Source organism: Pocillopora verrucosa, chromosome 11, assembly GCF_036669915.1.
Source record: "Pocillopora verrucosa isolate sample1 chromosome 11, ASM3666991v2, whole genome shotgun sequence".
NCBI lineage: Eukaryota > Metazoa > Cnidaria > Anthozoa > Scleractinia > Pocilloporidae > Pocillopora > Pocillopora verrucosa.
The window spans coordinates 10,142,062-10,154,561 of NC_089322.1; the positions used below are offsets into that span (position 1 = coordinate 10,142,062).

At 37.1% G+C, this 12,500-nt stretch overlaps 2 protein-coding genes and 1 long non-coding RNA gene across 4 annotated transcripts in view; 1 reads left to right on the forward strand and 2 right to left on the reverse strand.

Annotated features, from left to right (window-relative positions):
- The window catches only part of LOC131784988 (ATP-dependent RNA helicase DDX24), a 49,717-nt gene that overhangs the window by 2,777 nt on the left and 34,440 nt on the right, over positions 1–12,500 (reverse strand). Inside the window, exon 11 of the mRNA XM_066174408.1 lies at positions 2,210–2,327. Coding sequence (XP_066030505.1) covers positions 2,210–2,327 — 118 coding nt within the window. The remainder of the gene's footprint in view (positions 1–2,209; positions 2,328–12,500) is intronic.
- Positions 3,082–5,420, reverse strand: LOC131786808 (ATP-dependent RNA helicase DDX24-like). The gene is made up of 3 exons (XM_066174445.1): positions 5,139–5,420; positions 3,902–4,020; positions 3,082–3,667 (listed from the first exon to the last, which is right to left on the reverse strand). The coding sequence occupies exons 1-3, from the start codon at positions 5,152–5,154 to the stop codon at positions 3,533–3,535; spliced, it is 270 nt and encodes an 89-aa protein (XP_066030542.1). The 5' UTR covers positions 5,155–5,420; the 3' UTR covers positions 3,082–3,532.
- The window catches only part of LOC131784987 (uncharacterized), a 7,383-nt gene continuing 439 nt past the window's right edge, over positions 5,557–12,500 (forward strand). For both annotated transcript variants that reach the window (XR_010719138.1, XR_010719139.1), the window contains exons 1-3: positions 5,557–5,697; positions 6,420–6,500; positions 11,253–11,392. This is a non-coding gene — a long non-coding RNA (uncharacterized lncRNA). The remainder of the gene's footprint in view (positions 5,698–6,419; positions 6,501–11,252; positions 11,393–12,500) is intronic.

Consider the following 12,500-nt stretch of genomic DNA (forward strand, 5'->3'; position numbering starts at 1 on the left):
TTCCTTTCACATAGAACTCAAACGTAAGAACCATGGGGACAATAATCCTCACCCCACCCATTGATTGATTGCACTAAGATATTATCAGCCTGCAAGATCCATTATTTTTGGTGGGACTATCAGTACAACCATTGTCTGCCTTAACTAAAGGTTGATTACCTTTCAATTGCTTCAGCTTTACTTGTCGCTCTTTCCTTTCTCCCTGATCTCCGAGATCTTCCAGTCAATAAAAAGCTCTTTTAAGGAAAATAAACTGAACAGGACAGTTTATAAAATGTGACATCAAACCTTCGAGACAGTAAAGTTCCAGAACACCAGTTCCGCCTAAGACTGATGTTGAAGCTGCCAGTCTAGTTAGTCCCAGACCATGTGATCGCACACAGGAGCGTAATGATCGAGAATTTGCATCTAAATGAACGAATCATTTCATCAAAAAACATACAAATCTTCGTCAACTTCGATGTCCATGGCTTTGGCAGAGGTAAGCATACAGTCATTACTTGACTTTTTGCGCCTAAACCTGTGAATATGGTTCGATGGCTTTCATAAGAAGGGGAGTTTAGACAAAGGGAAAGGGAGGGGAGGGGGGGAAAGGGTTGGAAGGAATTGAGAATGAAGGAGAGAAGATCCGTAACTGCGTGAACAATTCTTTATGCACTAAATGCTGAGCTGTCAAGCTCGACTGTCAAATTGGGCCTTTTTCTTACGCGAAAAAACAAAGAAAAAAAACAACCAAAAAACCCAAGGGCTACCCAAAAGATAAATGCCATATTTCTCTGTTTTTGTTTTCGTTTTTTTCATCTTCACCTACTTGTGTTCTTCTTTGTCAATTTGCTTGGCGAGAGAAATTCTTTTCCTAATAGAGGACATAAATGACACATCAACTGGAAAGGAGTCTAGCTCGTTTCCTGCAACACGAAATTTGAAAAAGAATAAAATCAAGAAAACAAATATGAACAAAAAAATGAAAGAAACAAACGAATGACACGAGAGACTATAAGTTAACCCTTAAACGCCTATTCATGACTGGCATCTAGTTTCTTCTGACAGCATCACTCCTGAATCAAACATAAAGGTCACGAGAATAAAGGGAACGACCATCTAAAGAAACTCTTGATTGTTAAACAAATTCTCCTTGTTAGTTCCATAGAAAATTCATGGCAAATGGTGTGGAGAAAATGCAAACTGATTTTTAAGGGTGTAAAGGGTTAAATTGTAGTCGGGCTCAGTAAACTCCTAAAGACGATTACGATGTACCTATTCCTCCTAAAATATTGGTTGCGGCTAAAAGAAATATTTATCAACTAGAGGGGTATCATCTTCGTGCGATGACAAATTTCCTTAACCCTGTGATCCATAAGAGTGACCAACCTCCAACTTCTCCTAACGACTGTCACACCCAAGTAAATATTTTTAAAAGGGTTATAAATGTATCAAACACAAGATATTGGGTGCTTAAAATTATCCTCTAACCTTGTTATCAAATGGGTATCCAATCATTCTCCTGTTAACAAAGCTATCCGTACTCGCATTAAGTATGATCTATGGAGGCAATGGTCCTCGAAATGCTCCGAACGCACACGCAAATCTTTTGGAAGAAATGTCCTTCCAATGGCATGAATCCATGAAAGTCAATAAATGTGGTGTTTTGGCAGGGGATTATGCTTGTTTTTTACCGGACTAATGCACTCGAACGCTTCGCTATTAGCCATTTTGCTAAGGAAAACCCCAGGATAACCCCAACTACGAAAGAACGGAGCGACCATAAAAATGCCTTGCGCACCTAAAAAGATGGAGAACGCGGGTAGTTCGAAGTTGCCGTGAAGGCCAGTTTTGAAGGCCGAAAAAAATTAACAAGGTTAGAGGTATGATTTTAAGTACCAAACATCTTGAGTTGATATATTTAGAGCCTTTTTAGCAGTATTTTCTTTAAAACTGCAGGTTCTCTTTCAAGTCACGAGAATAGGGGAGCTGATCACCAACTAAAGAAGCTCTTGATTGTTTGACGAAATCTCCATGTCAACACCTTAAGAAATATATAGAGAACAGTATGCATGGAGAATATGCATAATAACGTTAAGGCGTAAAGATTTATCTAATTAAAAAGGAAATTTAGACGAATGGCACCTTAAACTGAGGGGGATTTGCAAATAACCTTTTAGAGTTTGACTGTTAAAGAGATACGTTGGAAATAATAAAGACACATCACCTCCATTAAGCGTCTTCATAATTTTCTTGTATGATCCCATTTCTTCTGGGCCAACAAGAATGACACTCAGACCTTCCCTGCTCACTCTAGCTGTCCGTCCACTGCAGTGAATGTAAAGCTGTTAACAAACACAGAGAAAGAATTTAGCAACGTAGGATCACATGAGATGGTTGCACTAAAGGTAATACTTACATTGTGGTTACATCATTACACAACAGTTCATTATTAAATGAGATACAACTGAGGACGATAAACAATAACAAACTACTCCTCTCATATAAACTGTACTTGGAGGACAGAGTCAATTTTTTTCCTAAATCAAAACTCATTAACTTAAATGAATTATGTTTTGATTTCGATAGGTGAACGTCACACATTAACTCAAATTGGAAACAAAACAAAGATTTAGAAAGTGAAGATTTAGAAATAAGAAAATAAATGCAATAAAATAAATTTAGAGGTAAAAAAAGAATTCAGGCATCAACGGCGTTCGAACTTTGCTATCAACATTCTGGTTGAGCTTCTCTTACAGTTGAGACTTGTAGCCCACACCTTGGTTAACGCATGGTTGGTTGAAGCAGTGTGACTTCCGAAGCCTTTTGTCAAGGTAGAGTTTCGCGGAGAACGAAAGCACTGCCGCCAAAAAGCAATCGCTTCCGTTCCCGCCTGCCGCACAGGCTGACCAACTGCACAAGCTAACTAACCGTACACACATACTTACACGTACTTACATCAAGGTCCTTCGGAACTTGATAGTGACAGCTGGTATGTCCAAAACCTCTCGTGGCCACATTTGTAGCCAGAAGTAAGCCACTCGCACTTTGCTTAAATCTAACAGGCAAGAAAAAAATCAGCCAACATTTAATTTGCTGGTGTAAGTCCTATCTAGCTTTAAATATTCTCTGAGGGAGGAGAGGGGTGGGTTCAATCAGTCAAGGCGATCCAGTTATAGTCTATAAATAAAGGAAATTCCATTGCTCGGTCAATTCGTAAACTATACTCTCTGTTTTGATGAAAAAAAAATAGTAATAAGATCAGGATGATTCTGATCCAAGGCCACATAGCAAGCGTGTCGCCTAGTGTTTTGCGCAAAGCAAGTTGCGGAGTAAAGAACGCGAAAGACGCAACAGGAAAAAAGCACGTTGTCTACAAAATTAGGTTCCTAATTGTTGCTTTGTTTTGTTGAGTTTTTTGTTTGTTTGTTTTTTGTTCTGGTTTTGTTTGTTTCGTTTGTTTCATTGTTTTTTGTGTTTTTGTTTTTATCCATCTCACTCAGTTTTCACCCGGCCTGTCTAAATTCTTTAATCTTTGCCTTTGTTGCATTCAGGCGAGCAGAACCCACGGGTTAAAGTCCAAGAGCCTAAACAAAGAGCCCAGTCTCCTCACACAGTCCATGGTGTTGGAGAAAACCAAAGTACGGCCTGGGTACTGGGAAAGGAAATAGTGGAGATAAAGGTCCTAGAAAGAAAATTCAAAATAAATCTGAATGAGGTGATTTTTACAACAACTGTATGTTTCGTAGTTCTCCTTCGATTTCACTTGGTACACCTCTGTGGTTCCGTGGATCATGTTTCCCAGACAATGTGGTGTACATGTAGATGCATTTGGCTCAAACCAACAATAAAAAATAATAAAAATTGTATCCTGGATCTTGAAGAGTTTTGCTTCCTTGTTAGCTCAACTATTACAAACCTCTTCAATTGCACATGAGATCTTTGCTTCTGTCAGGGTTTCTATGGTTCCTCTCTTGTTGGTGACATCGATAATTTTACAACTGTTCTTCTGCAGCCCAACTTTGTCCATAAGCGACACTAAATATGTTACAAAGGCAAAGATTAAAGAATTTAGACAGGCTGGGTGAAAACTGAGTGAGTTGGTCATTCTTTGTGCTTTTTCAAGTTGTGTGGATGTTGTGGTAACTGTTTGTTCCAGATTACCCTGAAGATTTAAATCAAAAGAAAATACTATGTAGCTTTTTTTTTTTCCCCCGTGAGCCTAACTTCTAGAGAAAACCAAAAAGAAGCTTCTGTTCTTAGATACACTCGATTGCAAAAACGTTGACACCTTGAAAGCATAAACCATGAACGATGAGACCCGACGGATTTGTGGGTAGTGTTTAAACAATAACCTCATTTCCATCATGATAATCAATAATTTACTATTCTTATTCTTTGCAATAAAAAATACATTGCTGGAAAAAAAAGTATGCCCAAAGCATACTTGGACGATTTACGTTTACAGTTACAGTTTATGCTTTCAAGGTGTCAACGTTTTTGCAATCGAGTGTATACATAATTGTGCATGTATGGGTAAAGACTGAAAAAATGCATGAGCCCTTGGGACAATGCAGTCTGCTGTCTTCAAAAAAATTAGGACAAACTGCTCTCAAAATGATTTCGATCAATTCCTGTATTTCCATGTAGTTCTTGTGGTGAGTGTTGTTGTTGTTTTCTTTTTGTTTGTTTGTTTCTTTTTTCATTTAAGGTATGACTGGCAGTTATCTTAGTTTTGATTCTCATGTCCAATACACCCAATCTGACTCAGGAGACAAGTCATTCCATTTGAGTCAGGTTGAGGATTATTATTAAGCGTCTTGAAAATCGACTTGTAGTAAGACATTTCCACCTTAAGAGGCACGGTTTATTCAGATTTCCAGTATCACAAGATGACTTAACCACTAATTAACTTCTGGTGGGTCGATTTGTGAACGACTCAACCCAATTTGGATGTATTGGACAACCCTCAACATTTAATAATTAAAGATAAGTTATAATAAAAAATAAATAAACAAAATAATTTAAAAAGATAATTTTTCCCAATTTCTCGTAAAATACAAGGGTAATTTCACCACGTGCTTGAAGTGAATCTTACATTTGTATCTTCTAAATTTAACTATGCGGTATGTTTTAAAGCACTTTAAGCAATTCACCTCCTACAGCGGCCATTCTTTTATTTTCTTCTTCTGAGCTGGTCCACCTGCACCAATTCCTGCTAGCTCTTCTGGATGATAATCTTCCATGACTTCAAGGGACATAAATCCATCCATTTCGCCCGCAAAGAACGAAGGATCATCCAATTCTACTGGTTCCCATTTTCGCTTCTTCCCTTTTGAATTCTTCTCTGACATTATGGAGCAATGAACTAGAAACTGAATCTAAACGTTTTTTTTAAATAACAAACAACCGTTTTGGTTTATCCCTAGAGAATTAATAAAAACACTATCACGTCGTCCGCCATTATGGATTACCCGCCAGAGAAGGACTGGATAAGAAATTGTACTGCGCGCATATTCAAACGAGAGTCATGCGCTGATTTATTGCTAAATGACTTTTCTCCCTTCGCCGAGTTCACTGAAACCTTTGTGAAACGTGAATGAAAAGACCAACATGGCGAAAGAACACCGTACATTTAAAGAGGAGTGCAGTTATATTGAGCGCTTAAACGAAAACTCGTTTCTTATCAAGAAAGGCTTTGTCCCAAACATGAAGGTAAGTGAACGCGCGCCAAAAATCAGATCGTAAGCTCAACTCCAACTGATTGGCGTGCGCGTCAAAATACACGTCTAACGATGTCATACTTGAGAATGTTCATAATAAGCTATGGTCATCGAAATAAATCCCCTTACACCTGCCATATTCGTCAAAGTAATTTCCTTCTTTGAAATAAGTTTTGTCACAAGGAAAATTGTTTCTGGGACAACTGGGCCCAGGAACCTTTTCTGCCCACGTTCTGATCAAATCCCCGTCCCCTGCCTCCCTCCACGTCTCTCATGTCAGAACTATTTTCTTTTATTTGTTTGTTTGTTTCAATCAGTCAATTCACGAACTACGGTCAAACCTGTCTTAGGTGGCACCGTATTGAGCACTTGCACTGTAGTAGACGCCATATTCCCGTGGGTGACTGCTTAATACAAGGTTGACTGAACTGGACAAATAAATTTTGTCCTCACTTCCTCCATCAAACCCAGATTATATCCATTATTGTCCCCATCCCCCCTAATTTCTCACCTTTTCCCCTAGTTGCAGACTGTGGTGTTTTGCTGGAAATTGTTGATGCAAGAATGTCCTAATAAGTACTGGATTAGGATGTTCTGATTAATTAGTACCATGGACAAATTTTTACATACTGTTTCAGATTCAAGACTTGAGGTGTACATTGCAACTATTCAACTCTAAAGTTCAAACTATTCTTTTCTTTTTTTTCTTTAAAGGTTGAAGGTATCTTAGATATATAAACGAGCTGCTCGAAAAACTAATGTTTGATGAGCTGAAGCACTGGGCTGGAACTCAAGGTACAGTACTTTAAACATTTGAAATATAATACTGTTGTATTTGCTGCATTTGTCTTATTCCTTTTATGCAATTAAATTAAATTGCTCTCCAGGTATTGGTGGTTTCCTTCCTGGTGTAAGGCAGATTGCAGATGTTGCAGCTTTGCCTGGAATTGTTGGTGTAAAAATGATCATAACTTTTTCTTGTTGAAATTGAAACTTGTTCAGTCCTGGGCCCAGTTGTTTGAAGGCTGATAAGTGCTAACCCAGGGTTAAATTTTAATCAGGGTATGTTTAATCCTTTGTTTAAAAGCCTTTTAAAATAATTTACCATAGTTTTTTTGGGCATCCAATCATCAAATTGCAGATTAAAGGAATTGTACATGTAGACTGAATTTCATTTGAAAGCTTTCAGATATGAAATCAGATTTCACACTGACCATTAGTTATCGAAACTCAGCTTTTAACAAACTGACCCTGTACTTTTGGGAAGCAGAGAAAGTATAAAGTGGAGATGACAAAAGAGTTTCTTGTTATACAGTTTGTGTTTCCATAGAATTTTTACACAAAGATGTCACTTAAAGTGGTGCCAAATAGAGCATCCAGTTATCCAGTTAGATCCAGTTAGATCCAGTTAGATCCAGTTAGATCCAGTTAGATCCAGTTATCCCATGCACGATCTTGAGAACACATGCAAATCAGTTTTTCTGCTTTAAGCAAAAGCCCTTAGAACTTTTTTTCTAGGAGTTTTCTTAAGTTCCTGTTTATTTCCCTCAAAAAACAGGAAAACTGAAAGTGAAAAAAGGCAAATAGAATTAAAAGGCTACGTTTATTATTTAAACTTTATGTGCTCTTATTTACTTCGTCAATGGAGTTCCTAGGCCGCTCATGCAGATCACAACACAATGACTCAGTTTAATTCTAGCCATTCTAGAAGTAACATTCCTTCACTTCTTCTTTGCTTATGGACTACAATTCATTTTACTGTCACTTTGATACCTATTTTTCGATGGTAAACCCTGTTTCAACAGGAAAAGAAAGCTGTTTAAAGGTGAAATCTGAGTAGAAGGAATTGCTTTCTACCATCGGAACACTGTTGAAACACCATACAAACTTGTTTCCAATACCTCTAAATATGGTGCTGCAACCCTGTCAACCCTATTTTTCACAGCACCCTTGCAACTCAGGTATCAAAGTGATGTCAAATTGTTGGTGTGACTGAAAACCCTGTTTCAACGGGAAAAGAAAGCTGTTTTAACAGTGAAATCTGACAAGTAAGAATCATTTTCCACCATACAGTAAATGAAAATGATAATCGTAATGATTTGCATATTTAGTTCAGGGCATGAAATTGCACCTAATACAGGTGCCAATGTGACTAAATTTTTCACTTTGGCGACTAAATCCTGAAAATCAATCACCAAATTGGTGACTAGCATGTTTCATCATAACCTTACCGAGAGATTTAGTGAATTAAAAAGATTTGCAAAGATAAATCCATGGCAAACTTCCTCGTTAAGTTTGTTTTCAAAACACAGCACGTGCATCTCAATCGATGACTTGATGCCAGCTTGGACTTAAGTGAGCTTGAATGTTATTTATCATCCATCCTAGTGTTCACTTTGTAGCACTTTAAAGATCTTTTCCCTAGTTTAATTTTGGAGGGTCTATCGTGGACTGTGACAGTGTAAAAAAAGGTTTGTTTGTCTTTGAAAATGGCGACCAACTTTTTTTGAATTGGCAACCACTTTGAAGAATTTAGGAGCCTAGTGGCTATCAGAAAAAAATATTAATTTCATGCCCTGTAGTTAGAAAGAAGTAGTCAGCTTTAGGGGTTTTTAGGGCTTTCAAATTCTGATTAGGTATTGTTTCATCATTCTTGTTCTATTATTTTATGTCAGCGCTACTAGATTTGATCAAGTGAATTTGCTAGCTATCTTAGAATTTCATCTCTCTGCAGCCAAGAAGAATGTTGTGATTTACTTAAAAAAAGTATTATCTGGTCCTATCTGCTGTCTGGTGCATTGTTGAAAGCACTTAGCACATATTATTTCCTTTAATTTTGTTAGTTGAGTTCGTGTGCCACTGCACAGTAAAGATAAATTGAGAAAGCCTGCCTGTTGGTTTGTTTGTTTGCACTTCACGAATGAATGAAGACACAAATAGTACAGAACAGAAATGAAGAAGCCCCCTTTTACTTTGACATAGTTTAATAGTACCTTGAACTATGGAAAATCCCTCTTTGAACATTAACATGATTTGAATTAATTTAAGCCATGAGTTCAACCTAGTATGGTATCTGGGATTGGGGCTTAGTCATCATTATGGGTGGCCGTCACCACCAAAAATACCAGGATGTCAAATAGATCAGTAAACACAAAGCTGGTTTAAGGATCAGCTGCAGGACAGCATAGCTAATAAAGGAATGGCATGGCCAAATTATAGACAGTTTACTTTTCCTTCATGAAACAGAACACGCTAAACATGAATAGTTTAGCCAAATGATAAACAGTCTAGTTGCCCATGTCGAATTGGAAATTGAAATTGTGAAATAGACTAGCTCAATTGCAAATAACTTAGCACTTGTGGCCGTCACCACCAAAAATACCAGGATGTCAAATAGATCAGTAAAAACAAAGCTGGTTTTAGGAATAGCTGCAGGACAGCATAGCTAATAAAGGAATGGCATGGTCAAATTATAGACAGTTTACTTTTCCTTCATGAAACAGAACACCCTGAACATGAATAGTTTAGCCAAATGATAAACAGTCTAGTTGCCCATGTCGAGTTGGAAATTGAAATTGTGAAATTCGAAATAAATTCATAATGGTACAGCGTACACACAAATGGTGTGGCATCGCATGAAATGGCTCAGCTTCATGTTAAATGGTATAACGTACGTAAACGATGTAGTGTTGCGTGAAATGGCTGTTGTTATCAGTATCTGTTGTCTACATTGGCAGTAGAAAACAGACAAACAGAGGAGTTTCTTGATCACAGTGCAAATTTCAGGAAGATAAAAATTACCTTATAATTAAAAAAATATGTGCAAAAGACATTATAGTTAACTAAAACAATTCTACTGTATAAAATAGTGGGAAATGTTTGTTTCCTGTGTTTACACAAAAACTAGCAACTGTACAGTGCAGAACCCAGCTAGTCTTGAACTCTTGAGGGAAGCAACAATTTGCTCAAGACATACAGCTGGGAGTTTGAGATAGTGGGGTAAATTTGTCTGTGAAACAGGAACAAGGGATGCTGCTCTTTGTTTGAGATAGGGAGTTTTAGATAGCTGAGTTCCAATGGTTATGACTGAGAGAAGCAGGGCAAATCCAAGGGAAATGGGTTTGAGTTCGAGATAGCAGGGTTCAACTGTACCGTATTTACCTGTGTATAATATGCACTTTTTCTATAAAAATAACCATCAAAATTACAGTGTATTATACACAGATTCTATTGTTTGTCAAGCAGGTCCTAATTTGCATACGTTAAAAAGACAACAAAGAAAGTAACAAAAGCCTAGTAGTAACTGGTCTTTATTAGCTTGAGTAAAATAATCTACCAATGAAACATTTTCAATTTTGATCCACAAACACAACAAAGAAAGTAACAAAAGCCTCATAGTAATTGGTATTTATGAGCTTGAGTTAAATAAGCTACCAGTGGTGCCTAACCTTGAAGGTATCTCACAGCATTCACAGCAAACAGTCACCAAATTAAGTATTAATGTGTCACAGCAATGCAATTTTTTAGATGCACATTTACTTTACTATTACTAGTAATAATTATTTTGTAAGGTGCAATTCCCAAGTGGCAGTTGTGACCACAACACGTGTGCACTTGCTTAATGGCAATTGTCACAAGAAAATACCAAATGCTTCTACACCGCATGACCCTGTATGCATTATAGACATGTTGGTCTAAAAGAACATAAATATAGAGATTTTAAAAGCATTTCACATTCAGAGGAATTTTGAATTATATTTGTGGCATGAAATATTGTGGTTTCTCTGATGTTGTCTTTGCAAGGGTCAGGTACAATAATTGTACACACAGGTACTTTATATTACTCAATATTATTTTGAGTAATGTAAAGTACCTCTGTGTATACCTTCTCTAGGTAACCACACTATAAGAGATAAATTGAAGACATGAAATTTAGATTTCACCAAGTATGGCATAAAATATATCTCCAAATGTTGTCTCTGCAACAGACAAAATACTGAGGAATGTAATTTGAATATTTAACCAAGTTTGAACTGTATGCAGTTGAACCTCTATTTAAGTGTCTATCACCCTTAAATAGATATTTTCAGAATCAACTCTATGCACATTGAATAGTTAAATGGTGAAATATTTCTTGTTTTTGAATTTACAAGATGTTAATTAGATGACGTCAACCTGGGAATTTGCCATTATTTCTATGCCAATTTACAATGTGCAGTATACAGCTTGAGGATAATTAATTTGATAAATACAAAAAATAAACTGTGGATAGTCAATTGATTGGTAAAAAATATTACTTGGAGGTGAAAACAAGTAGTTGTATAATAAATGATTCCCATGTTGACGTCATTAATTAGCATTTTGTAAATTTAAATCTATATAGCTCAATAATGCGACGTTCAAAACAAATATTTCACAATTTAACTGTTCAATGTGTGTAGAGTTAATTCTGAAAATATAATTGTATTTAAGGGTGGCAGGCACTTTAAGTGGCCATACTTTAGTCAATTACAGCCACCAACTTTAACAGTCATTGTTTAATTCTAGAACTGGAGTGTCATTCCAGACATGGTCTGTTCTTGTTATTCAGTGATGACAAACCTCTTCTCAGTTGCCATGATTTGAATATTGTGTATTGTGTCAACCCAGAAGAATCAGTGGGCAGAGCCTTATTCAAATAAATCATGGTGAGTTTGTTGTACTTCCTTAGTGAGCACCCAACTATTCATTTCAGTAAAGCTGTTCAGATGGCGTATGACAGCTAAAATTAGTGGTTTCTATGCTTTGCATTGTTTAATTTGAAGGGGTGAGTGGAATAAAGCCGTGAGTGACTTCTGATCAACTGCTAGATTCTCCTTCCAGTTTGTTTTGTATATGCTCATGTAACAAAGGGAGAATTTGGCAATAGATCAGGAGTCACCTAGAGCCTTATTCCAAACATTATTATCAATGAGGCCCAAAGTGACTTCTGATCTGAAGCCAAATTATTCCAATCACCCCTTCATTTCTTACCCTAAAATTTCCGAACACTACAAACACATGAAATTTGCCAAATTTTCGGTCATTTTTACTGAAGAAAAGGTCACCTAGAAATTTTTGGACAGCAGTTTTCGGAGAAATCACGTTTTATTCCAAAGAATTTTCGGCTATTTAAATTTTCAGCTAGAACATGTGAACAGCTAATATTTTTCAAACGATATGTAGGTTTGTATATGTTTGATAAATACATGCGACGCAATAATTTTTCCCACATACAGTACCGACAAGAACTATCCCCCACTAAAATTGCACCAAAAGCAGACCTGAGCAGACCATACTTTCTGAAGTGAACCAATCCAAACTTCAAGCCCATATATAAGCTATATAGGTATGTGCCGCTCAATAGGGTCGGGTTTTTGAGCCTCTGGATCCATAGGTAGGGTGTCTTATTCGCGATTCTGGGTCCGCTTATGTTTGCCCTGATGTTTGGATGTGAAGTGGGGGTTAGTTCTAGTCGGTACTGTAACTGCAACGACAATCTAATCGGAGGGTTCAATCGACGGTGAGGAAAGAGGCCTCACTACTCTATGTACAGTACCGCTCGCGTATAAGTTAGCTGCGCAGGCGAATTTCATACGCTCCGACGCAGGGTAATCAGACGCGTATATACGATTTTTTTGCACGCTCGGTCGAAAAAAATGCGCGATTCATGTGCCTTTGTTATTCAGTGCTCTAAGTTTCCTTTGTATTTCATTGTTGTATCAAACAAAGGACTTCTAAGTTTGAAAAAGCGGTGAGTAGACAACGGAAAATTTT